This window comes from Somniosus microcephalus, chromosome 11, assembly GCF_052327205.1.
Source record: "Somniosus microcephalus isolate GS21.2 chromosome 11, FLI_Smic_1.0, whole genome shotgun sequence".
In the NCBI taxonomy this organism is placed as follows: domain Eukaryota; kingdom Metazoa; phylum Chordata; class Chondrichthyes; order Squaliformes; family Somniosidae; genus Somniosus; species Somniosus microcephalus.
The window spans coordinates 222750159-222777341 of record NC_140997.1 but is presented as its reverse complement, the minus strand read 5'-3'; the positions used below and the strand labels follow the sequence as shown (position 1 = coordinate 222777341).

At 51.1% G+C, this 27183-nt stretch overlaps 1 protein-coding gene across 1 annotated transcript in view; it reads right to left on the bottom strand.

Annotated features, from left to right (window-relative positions):
* fancd2 (FA complementation group D2) overlaps positions 1 to 27183 on the bottom strand; it is a 129472-nt gene that overhangs the window by 57202 nt on the left and 45087 nt on the right. Inside the window, exons 15-20 of the mRNA XM_086002033.1 lie at positions 18976 to 19110; positions 8111 to 8242; positions 4306 to 4413; positions 3985 to 4094; positions 1414 to 1474; positions 151 to 270 (exon numbers count right to left, since the gene is read on the bottom strand). Of these exons, the coding sequence (XP_085858159.1) occupies positions 151 to 270; positions 1414 to 1474; positions 3985 to 4094; positions 4306 to 4413; positions 8111 to 8242; positions 18976 to 19110 (666 nt within the window). The remainder of the gene's footprint in view (positions 1 to 150; positions 271 to 1413; positions 1475 to 3984; positions 4095 to 4305; positions 4414 to 8110; positions 8243 to 18975; positions 19111 to 27183) is intronic.

Sequence of the window (27183 nt, the reverse complement as noted above, 5' to 3'; positions counted from 1 at the left end):
GTCATGGTTGTCAGCTAGCTGCAGAATCTCCTGTGCTTTCTCCACCCACCAGCTGTTCTTCACCACACTGACTGCGGTTCAAGATTTGAGGACAGATCTGAGTATCCAATAGTTAATTGGTGAATGACTAAATGCTAATGGGTACTTTACCTGCACTTGTGGGTCCAGGTTTCCTTTCTGCACCAAGTTAGCCAACTCGTCATAGTAGAGAGCAGCAGCCTCTGGAGAATGCTCACTGCAGGTACGCACCAGTTCAAGCAGGGCTGTGGCCTTAATATATAAAATTGTTACAGAAATTAGTAAAATGACAAAACCAAACTGACTATCTTCTTGGTGGTCTTAGTAAAAGTCACGTGCAGAATAAATAAGAAGGAACAACAAAACAAGAACACTGCCATCGATGGGTTCTGACAACACGAGGGACTGCAGGATGTAGAGAGATTACATGCTGAACAGAACTATAAACCACAATTAAAAAGCCTACAACTTCAGTCAATTAAAGATCAGTCCACATCTTTGGAATGATTTATTTTAAACTTACAGTGCTTCTTTGGAAATAAAATCTATCTTACTGACCAAACCTTTTGGTAATAAGTCTCAGCTTGATTCAGTTGGTAGCACCCCCACCTGAGTCTTCCACTCTAGGACTTGAGCAAATAATCTGAGCAGTACTGAGGGAGTGCTACATTGTCAGAGATGCAGTCCTTCAGATGAGATGTTACACTGAGGTGCTTCTGTCTGTTCCAGTGGTTTGAGTGAGAGTTAAAGATCTCATGAGAGTGTTCAAAGAAGGGCAGAGGGTTATCCTAGTGTCCCAGTCAGCATTACCCCATAACAGTGGCTATTTTACAGCAATTTATTTAACGTGAAGTGTCTCGGGATGTTTCTGAGAGATGCAATAAGATGCATTGTAAATGCAAATTCTTTCTTCTTTCTAATAGTCAGCTGCACTATTTTGGAATCAGGACACCCGAGCAGTAGACTATCTGAGTATTCAATAATAATGCCGCTGAAAAATGGACTATGATGTAATATATTAAACGGTAAGTATTTCATAGTTACGTTTCATTAATAAAGTGTTTGTTTCGCTGAAGTATATAGCTACTTTACTTTTCTTTCCATACATTTTTTAAAATTTTTTTACTTAAATTGAAGTGACAAATTCTTTTGATTCAGTAATGTTTCGGGTCGTATGGAGCAACATCAACAAGTGCGCATTGCAGACACCACTGCTGTAAATAAATGAAAAATGTGGAAGAGAAAATATCTCACTCAACGCTACGAGCCGAGTCACTTTGGACTGCTCTCGTATACCACATAGCAGATGCCTGATGCCAATGCTTTCAGCCAAGCAGCTTTATGCAGCTCCAAAGAGGGGGAGGAAGTAAAATCGAAATTATAAAACGGTCGTACCTGTCTGAATGATTCCTTGCTCATGGATGGCAAATCTGACGAAGACGTTTCAATTTTACTTCTGGAAAAGAAGCACCATTCAGGAATTTAGATATTGTGTTTGGGCTTAAATTTAGCTACATGGATAACAATATTTTACCATATTCTTACAGGCTGAAATTATACCAGTTTCACCATGTTGGTTTGTGCTGTCGAAATCCATGCTGAGCTTTACAACAGTCGGTACAACATAATTATACATAAATAGATGTGGTAATTGTGCAGCAACAAATCTACAGACTACAGGTTTGCACACAACAAACCACCCATTTTTCATTGCGTCAGCTGTGGCTCAGTAGGCAGCACTCTCGTCTCCGAGTCAGAAGGTTGTGGGTTCAAGTCCCACTCTAGAGACTTGAGCACAAAAATCTAGGCGGACACTCCAGCGCAGTGCTGAGGGAGTGCTGCACTGTTGGGAGTTGCTGTATTTCAGATGAGACATTAAATGGTGGACGTAAAAAGATCCCACCGTGGCACTACTTCAAAGAATAGATGGGGAATTCTCCCCGGTGTCCTGGCCAATATTTATCCCTCAATCAACATCACAAAAACATACTATCTGGTCATTATCACATTGCTGTTTGTGGGAGCTTGCTGTGTGCAAATTGGCTGCCGCGTTTCCTACATTACAACAGTGACTACACTTCAAAAAGTACTTCATTGGCTGTAAAGCACTTTGGGACGTCCGGTGGTCGTGAAAGGCGCTATATAAATACAAGCTTTTCTTCTTGTTCTTTTTATTGATAACATTGGCACCTTCACATCAGTGCTGTTAGGTCTGGTGAACAGTGAGACCACGGGGAGTTTCAAACACTGTCAGGTTACAGAACTAGTCCTGACGTTTTTATATAAATGGTCCATTGGTATCAACTGTGCTCCCGATGCACCATGCCAAGGGTCTTGTAATGTTACATTATTTTCAGGGTCTCTCTTCCACTTCCAAGTTAACAAAGAAAGGAGTAACTTGCATTTATATAGCGCCTTTCACGACCTCAGCACATTCCAGAGCACTTTACAGCTAATGAAGTATTTTTGAAGTGAAGTCGCTGTTGTAATGTAAGACCTGTGGCAGAAATGTGCGCACAGCAAGGTCCAACAAACAGCAATGAGATAATGACCATCTGTTTTAGTGATGTTGGTTGAGGGATAAATGTTGGGAGCACTCTCCTGCTCTTCTTCAAATAGCGCTATGGGATCTTTTACGTCCACCTGAGAGCAGACGGAGCCTCGGTTTAAGGTCACATCCGAAAGACGGCATCTCCGACGGTGCAGCACTCCCTCAGTACTGCACTGGATTGTGCTCAAGTCTCTGGACTGAAACTTGAGCCCAGAACCTTCTGACTCTGAGGCGAGCGTGCTACCACCGATCCACGGCTGACTCTGGAAGTCTACGAGGTACTCTGCTGCCTGCTGTCTTGGCTAAGGGAGGCACGTCACACAGGGGCGCTAGAAGCATAGAAATTTACACCACAGAAGGAGGTCATAAGAACATAAGAAATAGGAGCAGGAGTAGGCCAATCGGCCCCTCGAGCCTGCTCCGCCATTCAATAAGATCATGGCTGATCTGATCCTAACCGCCAATCTATTATCACAGAACCATCTCCCGAATCTAACAGAATTAGACACACGAAATAGGAGCAGGATCAGGCTACACGGCCCCTGGGCCCGCTCCGCTACCCACAGGGCCATGACCGATCCGGACCTAGACTCATGTCCAAATTCCTGCCCGCTCCCCGTAACCCTTAATTCCCTTTACTTCTAGGAAACTGTCTATTTCTGTTTTAAATTTATGTAATGATGTAGCTTCTACAGCTTTTTGGGGCAGCATATTCCATGGACCTACCACCCTCTGAGTGAAGTAGTTCCTCCTCATCTCAGTTTTGAAAGAGCAGCCCCTTATTCTAAAACTATGCCCCCTAGTTCTAGTTTCACCCATCATCGGGAACATCTTCCCTGCATCCACCCGATCCAACCCCTTCACAATCAGCCTATCGAGTCTGTGCTGGCCGAAAAAGAGCGATCAGGTCTAATCCCACTCTCCAGCTTTTGATCCATAGCCCTGTAGGTTACGGCACTTCAAGTGCATATCCAAGTACTTTTTACTTGACTACTGATGGGTTCGACTTTAGTTGCAAAGCAGTACTGTCTACTCATTTCCAGGCTTGGAGATTCACATCTCTGCAAAAATCAGGCTCACTGAAAAAGAGCCACCCATCCACTCTGACGTAATAAAACTCACTACACACTTGGTTTGAGTATAAAGCAAGGCTTTAATCAACTTGTTTCAGAACATGGAGGTCTAGTTGTACTTCACTAGTTCCTTGTCTTACAAAATGTCCCTGGAAAGCTGGGGCCGACGCCCGAGTATTTATACTCCTTGGACGGCGCCACCAGCTGGCCGTCCAGCGTTATTTCATAAGTAGCTTCTTGATGATGAGATTTATAACACACTCTTTCAAATGCCTTGCTATAGCCTTGCCACCCCCCCCAAGTCATTAAACATTCGAGGAGATGATATGTATGTTACAATACCTGTCATAGGCCATGCAGCCCACCATCATGACTGCCCCAATGATCCCAATGCGCTTATATTTGGATGTTGTATTAGACAGCTGTTTCCTGATAACAATGTGCATGTCATCCTGCGGAATAGGACAAGGCAACTGTTAGCAATCCCTCTAATTAACGTGGAACATTACCGCAGGGGCTAGCTCTTGTAGGTAAAGAAAATACTTGTATTGCATACACAAATGCAGGTTTTAATCAGACCCGCCATCCGAACCGGCTGAAGGGCTCTAGAGCACAGGCAGGAGAAACCAGCGTCCTCTGGGGTTTTCAGATTCTCTCCCTCACCTGAATGTGGCTGCCCTCCTGTCCTCTGCAAAAAGCAAGTGTGCTGAGTACAAAAAACAGCTTCCTAATCTGTTGGGGAGACAGGTTGTCCATGTAATCCAGGATACCCTGCGAAGTAAAAAACAAACTTCCTAAAGATGCAATCAAGATTGCCACGAGAGCCATTTTAAAGCGCTGCTAACTTATTGGAGAAACGTGGGCTGCCCTCATAATTTCTGTGCATTAAGATGCAATTTAGAATAGGAAACAGATGTAAGCTCCATCCCTCAAACAAACGGAGCATTAAGTCTTCATAAAATCCCTCCTGTTAAATTGCTGGTAGCGACAATCCTGCTCCACTCTCAGCGTTCCAGAGGCAGGTTATAAAACGGGGCTTATTCCCCTGTTATCGTGATTAAATCAACACTGTCTCAATGACAAGCAGATAACTTGGAGTCCTTTTGCTTAGTTAACTCATTGCATAAAAGGACTGGATTTAGAACTGATTTAAAATACAATTCTGTGTAGCATTTTTTAAAGATTTATTGATTTTACAGTGTCAGCCATGGCTCAGTGGGTAGCACACTCGCCTCTTGAGTCAGAAGGCTGTGGGTTCAAGTCCCGCTCCAGAGACTTGAGCACAGGAATCCAGGCTGATGCTCCAGTGCAGTGCTGAAGGAATGCTGCACTGTCAGAGGTGCTGTCTTTCGGCTGAGACGTTAAACCGAGGCCCCGTCTGCTCGCTCAGGTGGACGCAGAAGATCCCACGGTACTATTTCGAAGAAAAGCTGGGGAGTTATCCCCGGTGTCCTGGTCAATATTTATCCCTCAATCAACATTAACAAAACAGACTTTTTGGCCATTATCACATTGCTGTTTGTGGGAGCTTGCTGTGCGCAAATTGGCTGCTGCGTTTCCCACATTACAGCAGGGACTAGACTTCAAAAAAGTACTTAATTGGCTGTAAAACACCTTGGGACATCCCGAAGTCATGAAAGGTGCTATATAAATGCAAGTCTTTCTTACTTTTTCTTTATGTTTCAAAGCACTCCTCTTTTGCTACTTCGGAAAGTTAGACTACAGCGATCTTTATTCCTATAGAAATTTGGATCCATTCTTGCAATTTTTCTTGCGTGTACCTCTAAAGTGCAGGAAGGCCACACACTATTGTGCACTTAAGAAGGTGGGCAGAAGACTTATTCCCCAGGTATCTGTCACTGGCACTATGAAATATGTCAGCAAAACCCAGAGTGACTCACCTTAATTTGGATGGATGAATGGACGGATGGAAGGAAGGGCAAAGAAACTTGAATTTATATAGCGCTTTTCACGCCTTTAGGGTGTCCCAAAGCATTTCACAGTCAATGAGGTACATTTGAAGAGTAGTCACTGTTGTAACATAGGCAAGTGGTGTAGCCAATTTGCACGCAGCAAGGTCCTACAAACAGCATTGACATCATCTGTTTTAGCGGTGTTGGTTGAGGGATAAATGGCCAGGACCGATGTTCCCTTAAAGTGCGCGACTGCGCATCAATCGGGTGGTCCCGCGCAGGCCAAAAAAATTAGAGGGAACATTGGTCAGGACACTAGGAGAACCCCCCCCCCACACCCCCTGCAATTGTTCGAAGAGTGCCATGGGATCTTTTAAATGCACGGGAGAAGGGAGAAAGAGCCTAAGTTTTTAATTAAATGGAAAAGATGGCACCTCTGACAGTGCAGCACTCCCTCAGTACTGCACTGAAGTGTCAGCCCAAATTATGTGCTCAAGTCTCTGAAGTGGTCCCACAACCTTCTGACTCAGAGGCAAAATGCTACCACTGAGCCAAGGCTGATAGTTAAAAGAAAAGCCTGGGCCGTGATTTTACAAACCTCGGCGGGTCCGTGGCGGACGACATCAGTGATGGGTCCCGACCCCGCTGCTGTCTCCATCCCAGCCTCTGAAATTAAGTTCCCTCGATTGGGCTTGTTAAGCCCGCCCAGCCCATTTGCCAGCCAATTAGTGGAAGCAGGTCTGATGATGTCATTTCATGACGCGTCATCAGCCCGTTTCCTTAAAGGGACCATGCACAAATTGATTTTGACAGTTGTGCTGTCAGTGTTCTACAGCACTGAGGTGCTGCAAACACTGACAAGCACGGCAGAGAGGTGCAGGGCTGCACCCAGGCTCGCCCATGACTCCCACCATAAGCTTACATCGAGGTCCTCATCCCTTCGCATGGGTGGAAAAGACCTCCCCAGGAGATCAACACAGCCTGGTTGCACATTGCAGTGGACAGCACAAGCAGGGATGTGGTCAGGAGGACCTGGGTGCAGTGCCACAAACGTTTCAATGATCTCAGTAGATCACGAACGTTAGTACAAAGCCACACTCAACCTCATCCTGCTGCACCTCTCCGCAAACGTTTCAATGATCTCAGTAGATCACGAACGTTGGTACAAAGCCACACTCAACCTCATCCTGCTGCACCTCTCATCACATTCCCATCACTCTGCCTTCTCTACCCTACTCCTGCACATCCTTACTCACACCAACTTACCTTGCACCTCCACCCATCCCTCTCTATCTACATTATCACTTCCCCATCTCACTAGCGACCCCTCACACTCACCCTCATCCTAGTGCAATCATACTAACTAACAAAACACAAGGGTAGGCACTTGGGTGTTTTATGCAATGTTCATGTAAAGTTTCAGTTAAGGTGGTGTCAAACACCGAAGCCTTTATTTTCAACACTTTGCATTCTTGGACAGATTTGTGTGTACCTTTGGAAGTGGCTTAGGTGAGTTGCAGTGAATGGTGAGACATAACAGTACCCCGTGCAATGGTGAGGAGTGTGAAAGGAATGGCTTGGGCATTGTAGGGATACTTTATGGTGTTGGTGTGGGGTGGTGTCAACCTGGCAACATCATGTGGCAGTCAGGGTGTACAGCGTCAAGTGAAGTAAATCTGGCCATGGGAAGGCCATCCCTGGCCTGCTGGGCAGCAATGTGCTCGGGTACTGATGACCTCTGTCCTGTGCAGCATCAGTTGATTGCGGAGAAGGTTAGTGTTGTTGGTGATGCTGGTGTGCCTGGTGATGCTGGTGTTGGGGCTGATGGTGGTGGGATTCGGAGGACCAAGGTGAGAGAGTTTCAAGGGCCCCCCATGCTGATGGACTAGATGGCAGGTGATGTAGAGATGACAGAAGCGATCTGTCAATGGTGGGAGAGGTAATGAGATCAGACTGGATGGAAGCTTGTGTAAAGACTTGCAGCATCCTGAATCTGTGGTGGAAATGCAGTTTAGAGAAGCTAGTGGTTAAGGGAATATTTCTCAATCAGCTGAGAACTTTGACTTGACATTTGAAGCTGTCAACTCATCAGCTGATTCAATGGCCAATGACCTCCCGCCTCAGCTTCACAGACGAGGTCTAGGCACAGCGGGAAACCAGTGGGCGGCCTGTCAAATCCAAAAAGCTGGGGAAAAAACATTGATAAGTGGTTGTACACAAGCCACTAATGATTTTAATTGCCTCCCCCGTCGCTGCGTGTCGGGTCTACTCAGCGCTGAGACCTGATATTTGGTAAAGGCACGTGGCGGCAGGTCCACAGCGGGGTCCTGACCCGCTGGGGGGAAAAAACACTTTCCCACCCGCCCCGCCACCGATAGCGGCCGCTGACCCCCTGCAAAATCCAGTCCCTGGAATCTGCTATGGCATGTGATACTGGAATACCGAGAATCAAATACTTTTCCAGCTGTGCCACATTATTAGACACTTTAACTGTTTCTCTTGAAAGTAAAATGCAAAACAAAATTGTTTCTCTGCTCAGAATTCCTTCCACCTACCTTCACAAATACAGCATAGACAGCCATTGCAGACGAGCTCTGGTAGACCAAGTCTGTAAGTACATCGAGCGAGACATCCACCTCGGCGGTGAAACCGCTACAAACGTGAGTCACCAGCGCACCAACGACCTCCTGTACAAAGAGACGAATAATCAACGCTCTCCGGATTCAAGGAAGTGCTTTAACTTGAATGTCAGATGTGTAAAATACTGCACAATTTACAACATTTGTTATGACACTTCTTCACATTTTGATTCTTCAGAGACATTATATTAAAAATTCCTCACAGCAAAGTGTACTAGATCAGTGGCTTATTAGTAGGTGAAACAACACAGTGCTGGGCTCTTCGCCAGTGAACCAGACACCTGCCAATTAGTGTTACTATACGGCAATGCCAGCAGAAAAGCAAAGCCACTCTCCAACTTTGCGAGCAACTTTGTTGCTTCAGTCCTTCAGCTTCCAGTTATGGGAATGGTAGCATAGTAGTGATGTTACTGGACCAGTAATCCAGAGGCCTGGACTAATGATCCTGAGACATGAGTTCAAATCCCACCACGGTAGCTGTGGAATTTAAATTCAGTTAGTTAATTAAATAATCTGCAATAAAAAGCTAGTATCGGTAATGGTGACCATGAAACTACCGGATTGTCCTTAAAAACCCATTTGGTTTACTAATGTTCTTTTGGCAAGGAAATCTACCACCCTTACCCGGTCTGGCCTATATGCGACTCCAGACCCACAGCAATGTGGTTGACTCTTATCTGCCCTCTGATTGGCCCAGCAAGCCACTCAGTTGTATCAAACCTCACGGACTGCAGCGGTTCAAGGCGGCGGCTCACCACCACCTTCTCAAGGGCAATTAGGATGGGCAATAAATGCTGGCCTTGCCAGTGACGCCCACATCCCATGTATGAATTAAAAAAAAAGTTCCTATAGCATGGATGCTGTAGTATATTAAGATGCTCCATGTTCTGTAGCGAGCACAGTCTAATCAAGGACACCAATCACAGGCTGGAGACAACAAAAAAAGGGATTGCATCTAAGCAAGAGATCACAGGCCAGAAGTGCAGGAGACCAGCAAGAACCAGTCAATAGAGACGAAGTTGTAAAATGTTCTCAGCCATTTTAAACTACAGCGACCTGATTTTCATCTCACTTGGGGCGCAATGAATCAAGAAAATCGGCAGAGATCTGCTCCACCTGATCTCCACCGATTACCTTGGGTGTCCTTGTGCACCCATCGCTGAAGCTAAACATGCAGGTGCAGCAGGCAGTTAAGAAGGCAAATGGTATGTTGGCCTTCATAGCGAGAGGATTTGAGTACAGGAACAAGGATGTCTTGCTGCAGTTGTACACCTTGAGTATTGTGTGCAGTTTTGGTCGCTTTATCTGAGGAAGGATGTTCTTGCCATGGAGGGAGTGCAGCGAAGATTCACCAGGCTGATACCTGGGATGGCAGGAATGACGTATGAGGAGAGATTGGGTCGATTAGGCTTATATTCGCTAGAGTTTAGAAGAATGAGAGGGGATCTCATTGAAACTTATAAAATTCTAACAGGACTAGACAGACTAGATGCAGGAAGGCTGTTCCCGATGGCGGGGGAGTCCAGAACCAGGGGTCACAGTCTAAGGATAAGGGGTAAGCTATTTAGGACAGAGATGCAGAGGAATTTCTTCACCCAGAGAGTGGTGAACCTGTGGAATTCTCTACCACACAAGGCAGTTGAGGCCAACTTAAGAAATATATCCAACTCCTTCTTGAATATATTTAATAAGGCTAAAGGGATCAAGGGATATGGGGAGAAAGCAGGAACAGGGTACGGAGTTTGGATGATCAGCCATGATCTCATTAAATGGCGGAACAGGCTCGAGGGGCCGAATGGCCTACTCCTGCTCCTATCTTCTATGTTTCTATACAATCGGGGCAGGAAGCTCCTCTGGGTGTGATTCAGGACAGGAACAGGATTTGGCTACGGTGCCCTCTACAGTCAAACAGCCTACTAACACTCAGTCTCGGCTCATACTTAAAAAATGACCACTTGGGTGAGATATCAGAAGACTGTGGTAAACCACTGTTTGTATTCCACTGTGTACATGCCTGGACATGCCTCGGCTGACTCCTCCCACAAGTCCTAGTATAAAGGTGACTGCTCCCCAGCCCTTTGTATTTCTGGACCGGTCGACCACTCGAGGCAGACCTTCATTCTTTTGTTAATAAAAGCCTTTAGTTACTCTCTTAACTCTCAGTCTTTTATGAGTAATTGATAGCGCATCAATTTTATTAACAACATTTTTATAATGGAGAAGATCCTCACACCAGCATGCCTGGACTTAGATCATCGGGAGGCGGACTCATCCACCAAGTTTACTCACTGGCTTAAGTGTTTCGAAAAATTCCTGACCGCCTCCGCAGCAATCAAATCGGACGAGGACAAACTGGATGTCCTGACCTCCAAAGTGAACCACCGAGTGTACTCGGTCATCCAAGACGCGACCTCGTACGCGGACGCTATCAAGCTCCTCAAGGACCAGTACACGCGCCCAGTGAACGAAGTGTACGCCAGGCACCTTCTGGGGAGTCGTAAACAACAACCTGGGGAGTCGACCGTGGAATACCTTCAGGCACTGTCTGTGCTTGGCCGGGCCTGTGGTTGTAAGGATGTAAAGGCCGCCATGTACACAGAGGAACTTATCCGGGACGCTTTTGTAGCGGGCCACAGATCCAATTACACCCGACAGTGACTGTTGGAGCAGAGTGACCTCGACCTCAACAAGGCCTCTGAACTCGCACTATCATTGGATGCAGCCTACCGGGGCATGGATGCCTACTCCTCTGCACCGTGGATGCCGCGGGGAATGACAGCCTGGGACACGGTAGGACCGCCTCATAGCGCCGTGCCACCCCAGCCACGGCCCAACTACCGCAGCAGTGTCCCAAGGCCAGACAGCAGTGCCCCAAGGCCAGAAATGCTACTTCTGTGGCCAGGCAAAACACCCCAGAGTGCGCTGCCCGGCGAAAAACACGATCTGCTCGGGCTGCGGGAAGAAGGGACACTACGCTAACGTCTGCAGGGCCAAAGCCACCCCGAACCCCAGCAGCGCCGCGTGTGGGCCATGCGGGCCGCCATCTTGGGCCTCCCCGGCCATGTGCGAACCACCGGTACAGCAGCCATTTTGGACGCCTCCAGCCACATGGGGATCATGGACGCCGCCATCTTGGACGACAGCCGGAACGCAGCAGGCCCCCAACACCGCCTCATCTGATACCCGCAGCGACACACCGACCCCTACGCTGGCATCCGTTACACTGGACCAAGCGAGACCGCACCAGCTGGCCAGTTCCACAATGGACATTAAGGTAAATGGCCACGATACAATCTGCCTTTTTGATTCTGGGAGCACGGAGAGCTTCATCCACCCCGACACGGTGCGGCGTTGCTCTCTCCCAGTCCTGCCTGCGCACCAGCGGATTTCTATGGCCTCCGAGTCCCAGTCGGCGGACATCGGCGGCTACTGCGTAGTGACACTCGTAGTAGACGGGACCATGTACGATCATTTTAAACTTCTGGTCCTGCCCGACCTCTGCACTGCCGTCCTGCTGGGGTTAGATTTTCAGTGCCACCTTAAAAGTGTTACGATGGCGTACGGTGGACCCCTACCCCCACTCACAGTCCGCAGCCAGCAGCTTCCAAATTGCCCGCCGCGCACCAGGTGCAACCTCTCCACACTCAGAGTCACCCCCCCACCACTGTTTGCTAACCTCACCCCCGACTGTAAGCCCATCGCCACAAAGAGCAGGCGATACAGTGCCAGGGACAGGGTTTTCATTAAAACCGAAGTGGAGCGGCTCCTGAAGGAAGGGATTATTGAGGGCAGCACCAGCCCCTGGCGAGCCCAGCTTGTGGTCGTTAAGACCGGCGAGAAGCAGCGCCTGGTCATCGACTACAGCCAGACAATAAATCGCTACACCCTGCTGGACGCCTACCCACTCCCCCGCATAGCTGATATGGTCAACCAGATCGCGCAGTACCGCGTCTTCTCGACCATTGACCTGAAATCAACGTACCACCAGCTCCCTATCCGCCCTGAGGACCGCCAGTATACTGCCTTTGAGGCAAACGGCCGCCTCTACCACTTCCTTAGGGTTCCCTTTGGCGTCACCAACGGGGTCTCCGTCTTCCAAAGGGAGATGGACCGGATGGTAGATCAAAATGCGTTGCAGGCCACTTTCCCATATCTGGACAATGTGACCATCTGCGGCCGTGACTTGCAGGACCATGACGCAAACCTCGAAAAATTCCTCCGCACCGCCCAACTCCTGAACCTGACATATAACAAGGAGAAGTGCATATTCCGCACAAACCGCCTCGCCATCCTTGGCTGTGTTGTGGAACACGGTGTCATCGGCCCCGACCCCGACCGGATGCGTCCCCTTATGGAACTCCCACTGCCCCACTGCCTCAAGGCCCTGAAGAGGTGCCTAGGGTTTTTCTCCTATTATGCCCAGTGGGTCCCCTACTATGCGGACAAGGCCCATCCGCTGATCAAGTCCACCTCTTTTCCCTTGACGGCAGAGGCCCGCTTAGCCTTCCACCGTATCAAGGAAGACATTGCCAAAGCCACCATGCACGCAGTGGACGAATCCATCCCCTTCCAGGTGGAAAGCGACGCGTCCGACTTTGCCCTGGCCGCTACCCTCAATCAGGCGGGGAGACCCGTGGCCTTCTTTTCACGAACCCTCCAAGGCCCGGAGACCAGACACTCCGCTGTTGAGAAGGAGGCCCAGGCGATTGTGGAGGCTGTGCGTCCTTGGAGGCACTACCTGGCCGGAAAACGATTTACCCTGCTCACTGACCAACGTTCAGTTGCTTTCATGTTTAACAACAAGCAGAGGGGCAAAATCAAAAATGACAAGATCTTGAGGTGGAGAATCGAACTTTCCACCTACAATTACGAGATCTTGTACCGGCCCGGGAAGCTCAATGAACCCCCGGATGCGCTATCGCGTGGCACCTGCGCCAGCGCGCAGATCGATAGACTGCGGGCCCTCCACAATGACCTCTGCCACCCGGGGTTCACCAGGTTCTTCCACTTCATCAAGGCCCGCAACCTGCCTTACTCTATTGAGGAGGTCAGGACCATGACCAGGAACTGCCAAGTCTGCGCTGAGTGCAAACCGCACTTTTATAGACCAGACAGGGCCCACCTGATAAAAGCCACTCGCCCCTTCGCGTTGATTTTAAAGGGCCTCTCCCCTCCTCCGACCGCAATGTGTACTTCCTCAATATTATTGATGAGTACTCCCGTTTCCCGTTCGCCATCCCCTGCCCGGACATGACCAGTGCCACGATCATTAAATGTCTGAACGACCTCTTCACCCTGTTCGGTTTCCCCAGCTATATCCATAACGACCGGGGCTCATCGTTTATGAGCGACGAACTCCGTCAGTACCTGCTAACTAGGGGTATTGCCACAAGCAGGAGCACCAGTTACAACCCCCGGGGGAACGGACAGGTGGAAAGAGAAAATGCGACAGTTTGGAAGGCCGCCCTGCTAGCCTTAAAGTCTAGGGGCCTTCCAACCTCCCGCTGGCAGGATGTGCTCCCCGATGCGCTCCACTCTATTCGGTCACTGCTCTGCACTGCCACTAACGCCACCCCTCATGAGAAAATGTTTGTCTTCCCAAGGAAGTCCACATCGGGGACATCGCTACCGCCATGGCTGACGTCCCCAGGGCCGGTCCTACTGAGAAGGCACGTGAGGACCCATAAAATGGACCCCCTGGTCGAGAGGGTCGACCTCCTCCACGCCAACCCCCAGTATGCTTACATTGCATACCCGGACGGGCGGGAGGACACAGTCTCTGATGTGCCTCAATAATTCCGAGACTCGATGTTAGCGAAACAAAACAAGGCTTTTATTAACTTAGAAGATAACACGCAGTGGAGAGAGGTATCTTCCATCTGGAGATCTGCAGTACTGGATATGAGGCCAGACTGCTTGCTTACATAGGGGCCAGGTATGGGCGGAGCCCTACACACAATGCATTCCATACATTCCAATATACAATACAATGGTGAGGAGAAACCTGAAATCGACCACAGTCACAGGCAGTGATGAATGGAATATTTCATCACATTCACCCCTTCTATAGATTTAGTCTGTCCGGGGGTTTGGTAGTCCTCTGCGACCGACGTGGCTGATGTGGTGTCGCGGGTGTCCCCGGGGGCCTCCTGGGTCTCTGCCGGGGGTGCCGCCAGGGTTGTTGAGGGGGTAGTTGGTGGGGGTGCCGTTGGTCGATGTTCTTCCGGGGGTGATGAAAGAGTAGTGGGTGGGTAAGGGTTGCTGCGATCGTTGTCGCTGCTATCGCCGTGGTTGTCGTCGTTACTGGCTGGGGCGACGTCTTTTATGGACACGGTGTCCTCCCTTCCGTCGGCGTGCCGGACATATGCATATTGGGGGTTGGCGTGGAGTAGGTACACTGGCTCCACGAGAGGGTCCGTCTTGTGGCCCCTCACATGCCTTCGCACGAATACCGGGCCTGGGGTGGGAGAGCCATGACAGCATGGATACGCCGGAGGTGGATTTCCGGGGAAAGACAAACATTCGTTCATGAGGCGTGGCATTAGTGGCAGTACACAATAGCGACCGTATCGAATGGAGCACATCCGAGAGGACTTCCTGCCAGCGGGAGATAGGGAGGCCCTTGGTCCTTAGAGCTAGAGTGACTGCTTTCCATACTGTCCCGTTCTCTCGCTCCACTTGACCGTTACCCCGGGGGTTGTAGCTGGTGGTACGGCTCGTGGCGATCCCCCTGGACAGCATGTACTGGCGTAGCTCTTCACTCATGAAGGACGCCCCCCTATCCGTATGGATGTAGCTCGGCATACCGAACAGGCAGAACAGGCTGTTGAGGCATTTAATGACCGTGGCGCTGGTCATGTCTGGGCAGGGGAAGGCGAATGGGAAACGGGAGTATTCGTCCACAATGTTCAGGAAGTAAACATTGCGGTCGACGGACAGGAGGGGGCCCTTGAAATCTAAGCTGAGCCGCTCAAAGGGCCGTGTAGCTTTGATTAAGTGGGCTCTATCTGGGCGGTAGAACCGAGGCTTGCACTCAGCGCAAGTGCGGCAGTTCCTGGTCAGAGACCGAACTTCCTCAATCGAGTAGGGTAAGTTGCGGGATTTTATGAAGTGGAACAGCCGCGTGACCCCTGGGTGGCAGAGGTCGTTGTGGAGGGTCTGTAGCCGATCCCCGGTGGCGCTGGCACACATCCCTCGTGAGAGGGCGTCAGGGGATTCGTTAAGGGCCCCTGGCCGGTAAATGATGTCATACTCGAAGGTGGAGAGCTCGATCCGCCACCTAAGAATCTTATCATTTTTGATCTTCCCCCTCTGTTTATTATTGAACATAAACGCTACCGACCGCTGGTCGGTAAGTAGGGTGAAGCGTTTGCCGGCTAGGTAGTGGCGCCAGTGGCGCACTGCCTCCACGATGGCTTGGGACTCCTTTTCCACGGAAGAGTGTCTGATCTCGGGCCCTTGGAGGGTCCTCGAGAAGAAAGCTACGGGCCGCCCCGCCTGGTTGAGGGTGGCCGCCAAGGCAAAGTCAGACGCATCACTTTCCACTTGAAATGGAGTGTTCTCGTCCACTGCCTGTAGCGTGGCCCGCTCAATATCCTGCTTAATGCTTTTGAAGGCGGCGTGGGCCTCAGCAGAGAGCGGAAAAGAGGATGCTTTCAAGAGGGGGCGGGCTTTGTCGGAGTAGTTGGGGACCCATTGGGAATAATAAGAAAATAACCCCAGGCACCTTTTCAGGGCTTTGGGAGTGTTGGGCAGGGGCAGCTCCCGTAGGGGGCGCAATCGGTCGGGGTCTGGTCCGATTTCCCTATTCTCCACCACGCTGCCTAGTATGCAGAGGCGCGTGGTGTTGAAAACGCACTTGTCCTCGTTGTAGGTGAGGTTGAGTTTTTGTGCGGTTTCCAGGAACCTCTCGAGGTTCGAGTCGTGATCCCGCTGGTTGTGACCGCAGATGGTGACGTTGTCGAGGTAGGGGAAGGTTGCCTGCAAGTGGTGGTCATCGACCATGCGGTCCATCTCCCTCTGGAAGACCAAGACCCCATTCGTCACCCCAAAGGGGACTCTGAGGAATTGGTAGAGGCGTCCGTTCGCCTCGAAGGCGGTGTACGGGCGGTCCTCTGGTCTGATAGGGAGCTGGTGGTACGCTGACTTAAGGTCGATGGTGGAGAATACCCGGTATTGGGCGATTTGGTTCACCATTTCTGATATGCGGGGTAGCGGGTAGGCGTCTAGTTGCGTGTACCTGTTGATCGTTTGGCTATAGTCGATCACCATCCGCTTCTTCTCGCTACCCCTTACCACTACCACTTGGGCACGCCACGGGCTGTTGCTGCGTTCAATAATGCGCTCTTTCAGGAGCCTGTCTACCTCGGTCGCGATAAACCGCCTGTCCTCCCAGCTGTACCTCCTGCTTTTGGTCGCTATTGGCCGGCAGTTAGGGGTAAGGTTCGCGAATAGCGAAGGCGGCTTTACCTTCAGGGTAGCTAGACCGCACACTGAGGGGCGGCTGGGACCCACCGTACTTGAGCGTGATGCTTTGGTGGTTGCACTGGAAATCCAGGCCCAAGATCACGCTCGCACATAGATTCTTCATGATTAATACTTTAAAATTATCATAAACGGTTCCGTTAACGGACAATTGTACCGTGCAGTAACCCAGAATGGTCGATGTTTGGGTTTTATCAGCCATAGAGATGGTACCCGGAGTAGGGACCACCTTTAGTGAGAGTTGTTGTGCCAGTTCAGGGTGGATAAAACTCTCCGTGCTTCCACTGTCAATTAAACATTTAACCCTGCACCCGTTTACCTCGATGTCCACCATTGATTTGGATAGCGGGTGCGGCCTGGTCTGGTCCACTGTGACCGATGCCACTGTAGGGCCCTGATCGAGACAAGATGGCGTCCACGCTGTCTGCTCATAAGATGGCGGACCCCACGAGGTCGGGCAAGATGGCGTCCAAGATGGCCGCTCCCATGGCGCGCACGCGGCGGTGGCGGGTTTTCCGGCGGTTGGTTTTCCGGCGGGGTTCCCTCTGCACACCTTCCCGAAGTGCCCCTTCTTACCGCACTTAAAGCAGGTGGTGCCTTTCGCCGGGCACAGGTTTCTGGTATGCTTTGGCTGCCCGCAGAAGTAGCAGTTGGGTCCCCGACGCGTCGCGGCTGTCGTAGGGCTTCTGGGGGGAGAGCGGGGCCCCGACGGTGTCGGGCTGCCGGGCGGGGAAGATGCCTTCCAAGATGGCGGCGCCCTTGGTGCACACGTGGCGGCGTGGACGGTGCGGGCTGAAGAGTAGGCGTCCGAGTTTCTCTGGGCCACATCCAGGGATCGCGCGGTGTCCGCAGCCTGTTTCAGGTCCAATCCCGTTTTTTCCAGCAGTCTTTGCCGGATGTAAGTGGAGCTGAGGCCTGTGATAAAGGCATCACGAACAAGCTCGTCGGTGTACTCTGCGGCTTTTACATCTCGGCACTTGCAGTCTTTGCCAAGCATTTTCAGGGTGCCTAGGAACTCCTCCACCGATTCCCCAGGTCGCTGTGCGCGAGTGGCGAGCAGATGCCTAGCATACACCTCATTCGTAGGCTGCTGGTAATGCGCCTTTAAGATGTCGCAGGCGGCCAGGTACGTGTCGGCGTCTTGGATGAGGGGGTAAACCCGGTGGCTTACCCAATTCCGCAGAATTCCGAGTTTCATCCTCGCAGCGTCCGTAGCGTCTTTGACGGCTGCGGAATTGTCCAGGAAGAATTCCATACACATAAACCAGTGTCCGAAGCGTGCTGATGCATCCGGAGCATGCTGATCCAAATCCAAACGTTCGGGTTTCAGGAGTTGGTCCATTGTGTTGAAAAATAAGTTAATAAAATTGATGTGCCTCAATAATTCCGAGACTCGATGTTAGCGAAACAAAACAAGGCTTTTATTAACTTAGAAGATAACACGCAGTGGAGAGAGGTATCTTCCATCTGGAGATCTGCAGTACTGGATAGGAGGCCAGACTGCTTGCTTACATAGGGGCCAGGTATGGGCGGAGCCCTACACACAATGCATTCCATACATTCCAATATACAATACAATGGTGAGGAGAAACCTGAAACCAACCACAGTCACAGGCAGTGATATACAATACAATGGTGAGGAGAAACCTGAAACCGACCACAGTCACAGGCAGTGATGAATGGAATATTTCATCACAGTCTCCATAAGAGACCTTGCACCCTCGGGGGCCGCAGTAACCCACTACTCACTACCACTCCCCCCCACGATCCGATATCCAGCCCCAGCAGACGGCAGGCCTGGGCCCCGCGACCCGCTCGACATCTACGAGGACGACACGCCTGTGCCACAGCCCACGCAGGACTCGATGCCGGAAGCTCCACTACCCCTGCCGTCGCCACGCCGATCACAGCGGCAGACAAGACCTCCGGAGAGACTCCAATACACTAACTTTTAATACACTTCACCCCGCCGGACTCAATTTTAAACAAGGGGTGAATGTGGTAAACCACTGTTTGTATTCCACTGTGTACATGCCTGGACATGCCTTGGCTGACTCCTCCCACAAGTCCTAGTATAAAGGTGACTGCTCCCCAGCCCTTTGTATTTCTGGACCGGTCGACCACTCGAGGCAGACCTTCATTCTTTTGTTAATAAAAGCCTTTAGTTACTCTCTTAACTCTCAGTCTTTTATGAGTAATTGATAGCGCATCAAAGACGCCCAATGAAACCGTACCCCTAGAAAAAGTTAGCTCTTCACAAGTGGAAGGAGAAACACACACAGAAGCCCTTCTCTTACCTGCTGACAGTAGGAGTCAAACATCATAAAGGCCTGTTTATACATCTGACTGCCGAACGATACCACACTCGCATCCGGGGATCTCAGCAGGGTCTGAGCCAAGGACAGTACAGAGGGAAAGTACTCACGGACAACCTGGAAAGAAACAATGGAATGTTTATAGAGCTACTTCTGGCTGTGAGGAACAACCGTGGCAAATAATAGTGTGTACCACAAATTGCTATATACAAAGCTTTTAGCGAACCTATTGCCCCTGTCACTGACAGGTTGCAAAATAGGCATTAGGCCTCAGTTACAAAGAACCATGTTCTCACAAGCGGCTGGCCTTGCACCGCAGTAGTGCAACTTAAACCTACATTTTTATTTAATTATGTATTTGGGAAGAGTGTTGGCATAGCTAATTTACTGCCAAGATAATCAAATTACAAAATGCTGCTGCTTTAAATGATCCAGAGTTGGAGAGAGTTAATACTGAAGCATTGAATCAGAAGGTTAAAACACAACAGATGTCCTCTGTAATTTCTTTCAAAAACAAAAGAAAAATGGCTAAATACCAAATAAATATGGAGACTGGGAAATCTTAGTGCTCAAAGCATTCTTGAAGGAATGGGGTGGCGGGGGGGGGGGGGGGTGCGGCGACTGGAACCTATGAAGATAGAGGGCAGGCAGCGTGTCTAGGAGTAATACACAATACAGGGAGAGGATGAGGGATGGTCGTAGATGGAGGGAGTAAACTTTCGAGGCTGGTTAAAATGATTGAAATTGATGAAGGAGGAATTATACCGCAGCATTCGTTGCAACCAGTGGCACGCGAGTCCCGAAATGTGACTGTATTTGCCGAATAAAACATTTTGCAGTGTGTAAAATATAAGTGTAATATTAACTTTTGGGTCAGACTGATAAAAAAAACTTGCTTTTCTATAGCGCCTTTCACGTCCCAAAGCGCTTTACAACCAATGAGGTACTTTTGAGGTGGAGTCACTGTTGTAATGTAGGAAACACGGCAGCCAATTGGCGCACAGCAAGCTCCCACAAACAGCAATGTGATAATGAGCAGATAATCTGTTTTTAGCGATGTTGATTGAGGAATAAATATTGGCCAGGACACCGGGGGTAACTCCCCTGCTCTTCTTCAAAATAGTGCCATGGGATCTTATACATCCACCTGAGAGGGCAGAAGGGGTCTCGGTTTAACGTCTCATCCGAAAGACGGCACCTCCGACAGTGCAGCACTCCCTCAGTACTGCACTGGAACATCAGCCTAGATTTTTGTGCTCAAGTCTCTGGAGTGGGACTTGAACCCACAACCTTCTTACTCAAAGGCGAGAGTGCTACCAAATGAGCTACAGCTGACACTAAGGCATATGGAGACATACAATACAAAACTTGAAAGCCGGGCCTGGCTTAAACATAAAGCTCCCTTTGCTCAAACAATAACCATCGCAGGTTTCATCTGGACATTTAAGACACTTGGGCCTAGAAATTCAGTATAGCCACTTTTGGGGCGGTAAAGTCGGGCGGCCGCTAAAGTTTGCGCCCGCCGGAAAGTGGAGGCCACTTCGCCGATATTCAGTAGCTTTGGCCAAGGAGTTTGCTCGAGCGCTAAAACTGGCGATGCACGGCTATCTTTAGGCGCTAAGCCGGCGGTGCAGACTGATACCGCCGAGGCTGGGCGCAGCGCAGGTGCGGTCATGTTTTGATTGACAGCAGACACCCTGGCGCCGGCCAGCTCTTAAAGGGGGAAGGGTCGACTTGGTCTGCTGCCACGCCCTGGATACTGCAGCCCTCCAGCTAGGCCTAAACACTGCTGCTGGAGAGAAATAGCGCCAGGAAGGATGCAGAGGGCCCGTGAGCGAGTGCAGCGCTTCTCTGCCCATGATTTAAAGGTGCTGGTTAGGGCTTTGGAGAGGAGAAGCCATATCTTGTTCCCGGACAGTGGCAAGAAGCCTCCCACCAGGGTGTACAGGAGAGCCTGGAGGGATATCGCCCAGAGGGTCACAGCCACCTGCGATGTCCCCACGACTGGTGTCCAATGCCGGAAAAAGTTTAACGACCTCACTCGGATTGTCAGGGTGAGTACCCTTTCCAGTGTCCTCCTCATCCTTGCATGTGCACCTCACATTATGGGCAAAGGGACCTCAAAGGCCTAATGGCCAGCCCTCATCCAGCAGCTATGGCACTGGCATGAACATCAATTGCACTTTCTGCACTTTACACACTGGCCAAGCTATTCGACCATGGGAGGCAGTGCACACAACAACAGGGCACCACACTGTACTTAGAGGCCGTCCTTTCTCTTGCAGGCCAAGCTGGCCCAGAATCTGAAGAGCCGGACTGTCACCGGAGGAGGCCGTCCCCAGTTCCAGCAGCTCAGTGACCTGGAAGAGCGCGTGGGTCGACTCATGGGTGGCCGGCTGATTGGCCCCGTTGCATGTGGAGATGCCGACCCTGTGCTGGGCCCCAATGGCAAGGACATGACCTTTTGGACCTCTCTCGTTCCCCTAGCGCTTCAGATCTACATCCTTTGCCACTGTCCGACCAATGCGCAGAATGCCACCACTCATGCCTCCCTCGCTGACGCCCTGTCCTCACTCTAAAGCTACTCTTGTGCCTTCCTGCTTTCAGCTGGTGAGGAGGAGGTCCCTGAAGCTGCGAGTGTCAGTCCCTCGGAAGAGGAGGAACAAGAGGAAGGCGGCCCATCGGGGGAACCCTCATCCGCGCCAGGGGATGGCAATGGAGGGGACACGTCTTCCCTGGAGGAGAGCCAGGGGGAAGTGTTGCAGGGGGGTGTAGCTCCTGTGCCCAGTGGCGTCCAGCCACGCGGGAAGGGTCGGGCAGCTCGGCTGCCTTCTCCCCAGAGGGAGGGGGGGGGGGGGGGGGGGGGGGGAAGTGTTGCAGGGGAGTGTAGTTGCTGGGCCCAGTGGCGTCCAGCCACGCGGGAAGGGTCGGCCAGCTCGGCGGCCTTCTCCCCAGAGGGAGAGTCCGGCCTCCAGTCCGGAGACGGTCCTCGCCCAGGAGGTGCACCTCCTTGATCAAATGTCCGCGGACTCGGATCGTCGGCACACCGAGTTCATGGGGGTTGTGGCACGGTTGCCTGAGGCCATCGAGTCCCTGGCTCATAGTGTGTCCGATTTCGGGGCCTCACAGGCCAGGGGTTTCGAACTCGCGGCAGCACAGGCCAGGGGTCTTGAACAATTCGGGGCAGCACAGGACGCGAGTCGGGCCGAATTGAGGGCAGCACAGGACGCGAGTCGGGCCGAATTGAGGGCAGCACAGGACGCGAGTCGGGACGACTTCAGGGCAGCACAGGCAGCGAGTGGAGAGTTGATCAGTGGTGCCGTGCAGTCACTGGCTGGTCTGATGCGGGCACAGACCAGGGCAGTACGGGCACTCACTGCTGCCACACTCGCTGTGTCAGGCAGGCATCGCCAGAGCACCCGCCGCGCTGCAGCAGCACAGCGGTCTGGCCTTCACCAGATTGCTGCGCTTGCTGCAGTGCCAGCCCGGCCGAGTGCCAGTGTCTCAGGCGAGCAGCGAGCGCCTGGCATCAGCCAGCTTGCCCCCATTGCTGCAGCCGCCACTGCCACTCCCCCAGCGAAGCTGCCACGAGCTGCTGGAGAGACTGATGCTGCCCAGCCACAGCTGCAGCAGTCAGCAGCCGGCCCCTCGAGGGCCAGAGCTCGTCTAGGCCGACCCCCAAGGGCATCTGCCGTCACGCAATGTGCCCCTCAGGAGCCTTCCCCCAGCCTTGCAGCACCCACAGGGCCCAGGTTGAGGCGGAGCAGCAGGTCGGCCAGGGGCCGGAAAAGGCTGGACAAAGACTCGCCCTCTCGGCACACAAAGTAGAGTGTGTTGGCAAATGTTTTTTTATGTGCGGGTGGTTGTGTTGTCTATGGGGGGGGTTCTTTTGGTAAGGCCGAGGATGAAGGCCATTTGGATGGACAAGTTTTGTTATTCCTCCCCAGGTTGTGGGAGTGAGATATGTTTTTGACTGTTTTTTGGGGGTGTTGTCTGTTTTTGGGTTTCATGTGGGAAGGGCCCTGAGTTTGTTCAATAAAGCTTTTTCTTTATTCAGCTTGTCCATGTGTGATGTTTCAAGTGGTTGTTGCGTTAACCGGCTGAGGGCTTGCGGAGCGGCTGCATTCATGTGCCTTCATTGCCACAAGCCATTCCCTGACAGGGGGCCTAGAAGTGTCGTTCAATAAGCCGCCGACGGACGGCCCTTGGACCTTGTGGCTCCCTCCTGGGCTGGTACTCCTCCTCCTCCTCATGGTCCTCCTGAGGTGGTGGTCCAACGTGAGGTGGCAGTGCCTGAGTCCTGCGGATAGCCAGGTTGTGCAGCATGCAGCAAACAACGACGAACTGAGACACTCTATCCGGCGAATACTGCAGAGGTCCGCCGGAGCGATCCAGGCAGTGGAACCGTTGCTTGAGGACGCCAATCGTTTGCTCTATGATGTTCCTTGTGGCTTGATGGCTTTCGTTGTATGCCTCCTCAGCAGGGGTCCTGGGCGCGCGGAGCGGGGTCATGAGCCATGTACACAAAGGATAGCCTTTGTCCCCGATAAGCCATCCTCTTGGGGGAGGCTGTGCCTGGAACATGTCAGCCACAGTAGTCTGGCGCAGGATAAATGCATCGTGGCTGCTGCCTGGAAAGCGGGCATTGACAGCTAGGATGCGCTGCCTGTGGTCACACACCAGCTGTACATTGAGGGAATGGTAGCTGTAAGAGCCATGAAAGTTCAAGAAAATACTTTAAAATATTGGTTAAATAGCATAATACAGTTAATTTACCTGACTGACTTATTGTATTAAGAAACCCCCTATTTTCTTGCTCCAGTAGTATAGTCCGAGATACCCCCTTCATTCTTGCCACAATGGTACAGTCCTTAAGATCGTCACATAGCCAGCAGCCATTTTACAGTTTAAACTCCACGTGGCTGAAGGAGGCAGAAGTTGTGAGGGCTGGAGCAATACAGTTTTTGACCGTGTTCGTTTATACGTGTTTGCTTTGTAATTCTGTTCGTAAAGTGTTATAGTAAACAGTTTAAAAGACAAAGCTACGTTTGGGAACGTTTTATTTCGACACGCGTCTACTCGTTGTTAAAAGCCCCACAGCTCAGTGGCTGCCTGTTTGGAAACTAAGAAGCGCCACTACATTAGTCAAAAACTAGCTCCCTAAGAAGGAAAGGACGGAATTGTCGGCGAACGTATACATGAATGGTCACGGAGCCAGACGACAATATAAGAAAGCGAAGGTACAGTGACTGTGACTTGCTTTGTTCATTCTATTGAGAAGCTAAATAAGAGCTGCGGGTAAAATGGCCGAGGCCTTACGGAGCCAGGAGCTTCTCCCAGCCAGAAGGATTGCTGGCCAAAAGAGGGAAATAAAGCTCACCCCAAAGGCAATGGAAGAGAAGTTACATAGAAGCATAGGTGCAAGGAAGGCTAAATTAGCTCAGATAACTGGAAAAATGAAGATAATTGATTGTCTCATGGAAGATAATGCTAATATTAAGAAAGCTGAAGACATAATGCATTACGATTTCTCCAAGCTGCATGAAGAATTTAATGTACTCAATGAAGATGTATTAGCACTTTTGTCTGAAGAAGAGGGAAAAGCCGATCAGCACAACTGGTTTGATCTTAAATCATCCAGCATTAAGGACTATGTCAAGGCCACAGAACAGTGGATGTTAAGGATTCGTCAAGATGCTGATACAGCAGAGAAAGATAAAGTTGACGATGAAGTCGGACCAGATGATAGCATTTCAGAGACTTCAGCCAGACTGAGCAAAAATCGAAAAGAAGGTAGCTCTGTTTCTGGACGCAGGTCAGTCGCTTCTACCACATGCTCGTCGCGACGCATGAGAGGAGGTTGAACGGGCGGCGTTGATGGCGCGCGCAGCATCTTTAGCGGAGAAGCAAGCTGTTGAACGGGAAGAGGCCCAACTGCAGGCCCAAGAGGCCCAACTGCAGGCCCAAGTGCAGGCAAAGAAAGAACAGCTGGAGATAAAAACAGCTATTGCGGTCTCAGATGCCAGGTTGAGTGTGTATGAAGATTACGAAGGCTCACGGGACGGCGTGAGCGAATACTGCCAGTCAATGTTGTCACATAGAGTTGGATCCAGGGCACCTTCAAGAGTTACAAGAGAGTCCGAAGGCCATCTCCTGGCATTACAGCGTGGAAGAGTGGCCTCTCCACTAACAGGAGCACGTGATGCTACCCCAGACGTCAGACGGTCTAGACTAGACCCTGCTGATGACCACCAGAGGCCTGAAGACACAGGGAGAAGCCTATACCGAGTGATGCAACGTCAGAACGAAATTACAGAGATGCTTGTAAAACAACAGAATCTGTTTCGACTCCCTCAAAGAGACATACCAGTGTTCCAAGGCGACCCACTCAAGTATAAGCCCTTCATCAGATCCTTTGAACAAGCCATTGACTCCAAAACAGAGAGCAGCAGTGATAAGTTGTACTACCTGGGACAGTACACCAGTGGTAAACCACAAGACCTGGTTGATATACCTATCAATTCGTCCAATAAAAGGCGACGAGTTAGGAACGTAACTAAAGGTTTTTATTGACTAAATAACAGAGCCCACCCTCGTGGGTGATCGGGTCCAACAAGGAGGAATACCAGCCAGTCGACTACCTTTATACCTGGGCAGGTAGGTGGAGCCATGGGCGGAGTCGGAGGTGGTCAGCCCAGGTATAACAGCGCGACAAGAGGCGACCTCGTATCGTGATACAACGGTGATAACAATACAACAGTGATAACTATAGTGTAACGATAAAGTGGTTTACCACATTCACCCCTTGTTTAGATTTGAGTCCGGCGGGGTGAAGTGTACTACCAGTTCTGGTATGTCAGTCTGTCCGGAGGCCTCGTAAGCCTCTCCGATCGTCGCAGCGGCGGTGCTGCATCATCCGGTGTTAGTGCTGGTGTCTGCGTGGTCGGCGAAGGCTCGTGGGGTTCCGGCATGCCGTCTACCTGGGCTGGAATTGGGGGGGTGGTGGGGGGGGGTAAAGGTGGTGTCTCCGGAGTGCCCGAGGGTGCGAGGTCTCGTAAGGAGACAGTGTCCTCCCGCCCGTCTGGGTAAGCCACGTAGGCGTACTGGGGGTTGGCGTGCAGGAGGTTCACCCTTTCGACCAGGGGGTCTGTTTTATGGGCCCTCACGTGCTTTCGCAGCAAGACGGGCCCCGGAGAGGTCAGCCAGGTTGGTAGAGTGGTTCCAGTAGTCGACTTCCTGGGGAAAACAAACATTCGTTCATGGGGGGTGGCGTTAACGGCAGTGCAAAGTAGTGACCGGATGGAGTGCAGCGCTGTCGGGAGGACTTCCTGCCAGCGGGAGGTTGGGAGGCCCTTAGACTTTAAGGCTAAGAGGACGGCCTTCCATACCGTCGCGTTCTCTCTTTCCACCTGGCCGTTCCCTTGGGGGTTGTAGCTGGTGGTCCTACTTGCTGCAATACCTCTCGCTAGTAGGAACTGACGGAGTTCCTCGCTCATGAAAGAGGAGCCCCGGTCACTATGTATATAGTTTGGGAACCCGAACAAGGCGAAGAGGTCGTTCAGGCATTTAATGACCGTGGTACTGGTCATGTCTGGGCAGGGGAAGGCAAAGGGGAAACGGGAGTACTCATCAACAATGTTGAGGAAGTACACATTACGGTCAGAGGACGGGAGGGGCCCCTTAAAGTCGATGCTCAGGCGCTCGAAGGGGCGGGTGGCCTTGATCAGGCTTGCTCTGTCCGGCCTAAAGAAGTGCGGTTTGCACTCGGCGCAGGTCTGGCAGTTCCTGGTTATGGTCCTGACCTCCTCGATGGAGTAGGGCAGGTTGCGGGCCTTAATGAAGTGGTAAAGTCTGGTGACCCCGGGGTGGCAGAGGTCGTTGTGGAGGGTCTGAAGTCTATCACTTTGCGCGCTGGCGCATGTAATTCGTGACAGAGCATCGGGGGGTTCGTTCAGCTTACCTGGCCGGTACAAGATATCATAATCGTAGGTGGAGAGCTCGATTCTCCACCTCAAGATCTTGTCATTCTTGATTTTGCCCCTCAGCTTGTTATTAAACATAAAAGCGACCGAACGTTGGTCGGTAAGGAGGGTAAATCGTTTGCCTGCCAGGTAGTGCCTCCAGCGTCGTACCGCCTCCACAATCGCCTGGGCCTCCTTCTCGACCGACGAGTGTCGGATCTCAGGGCCC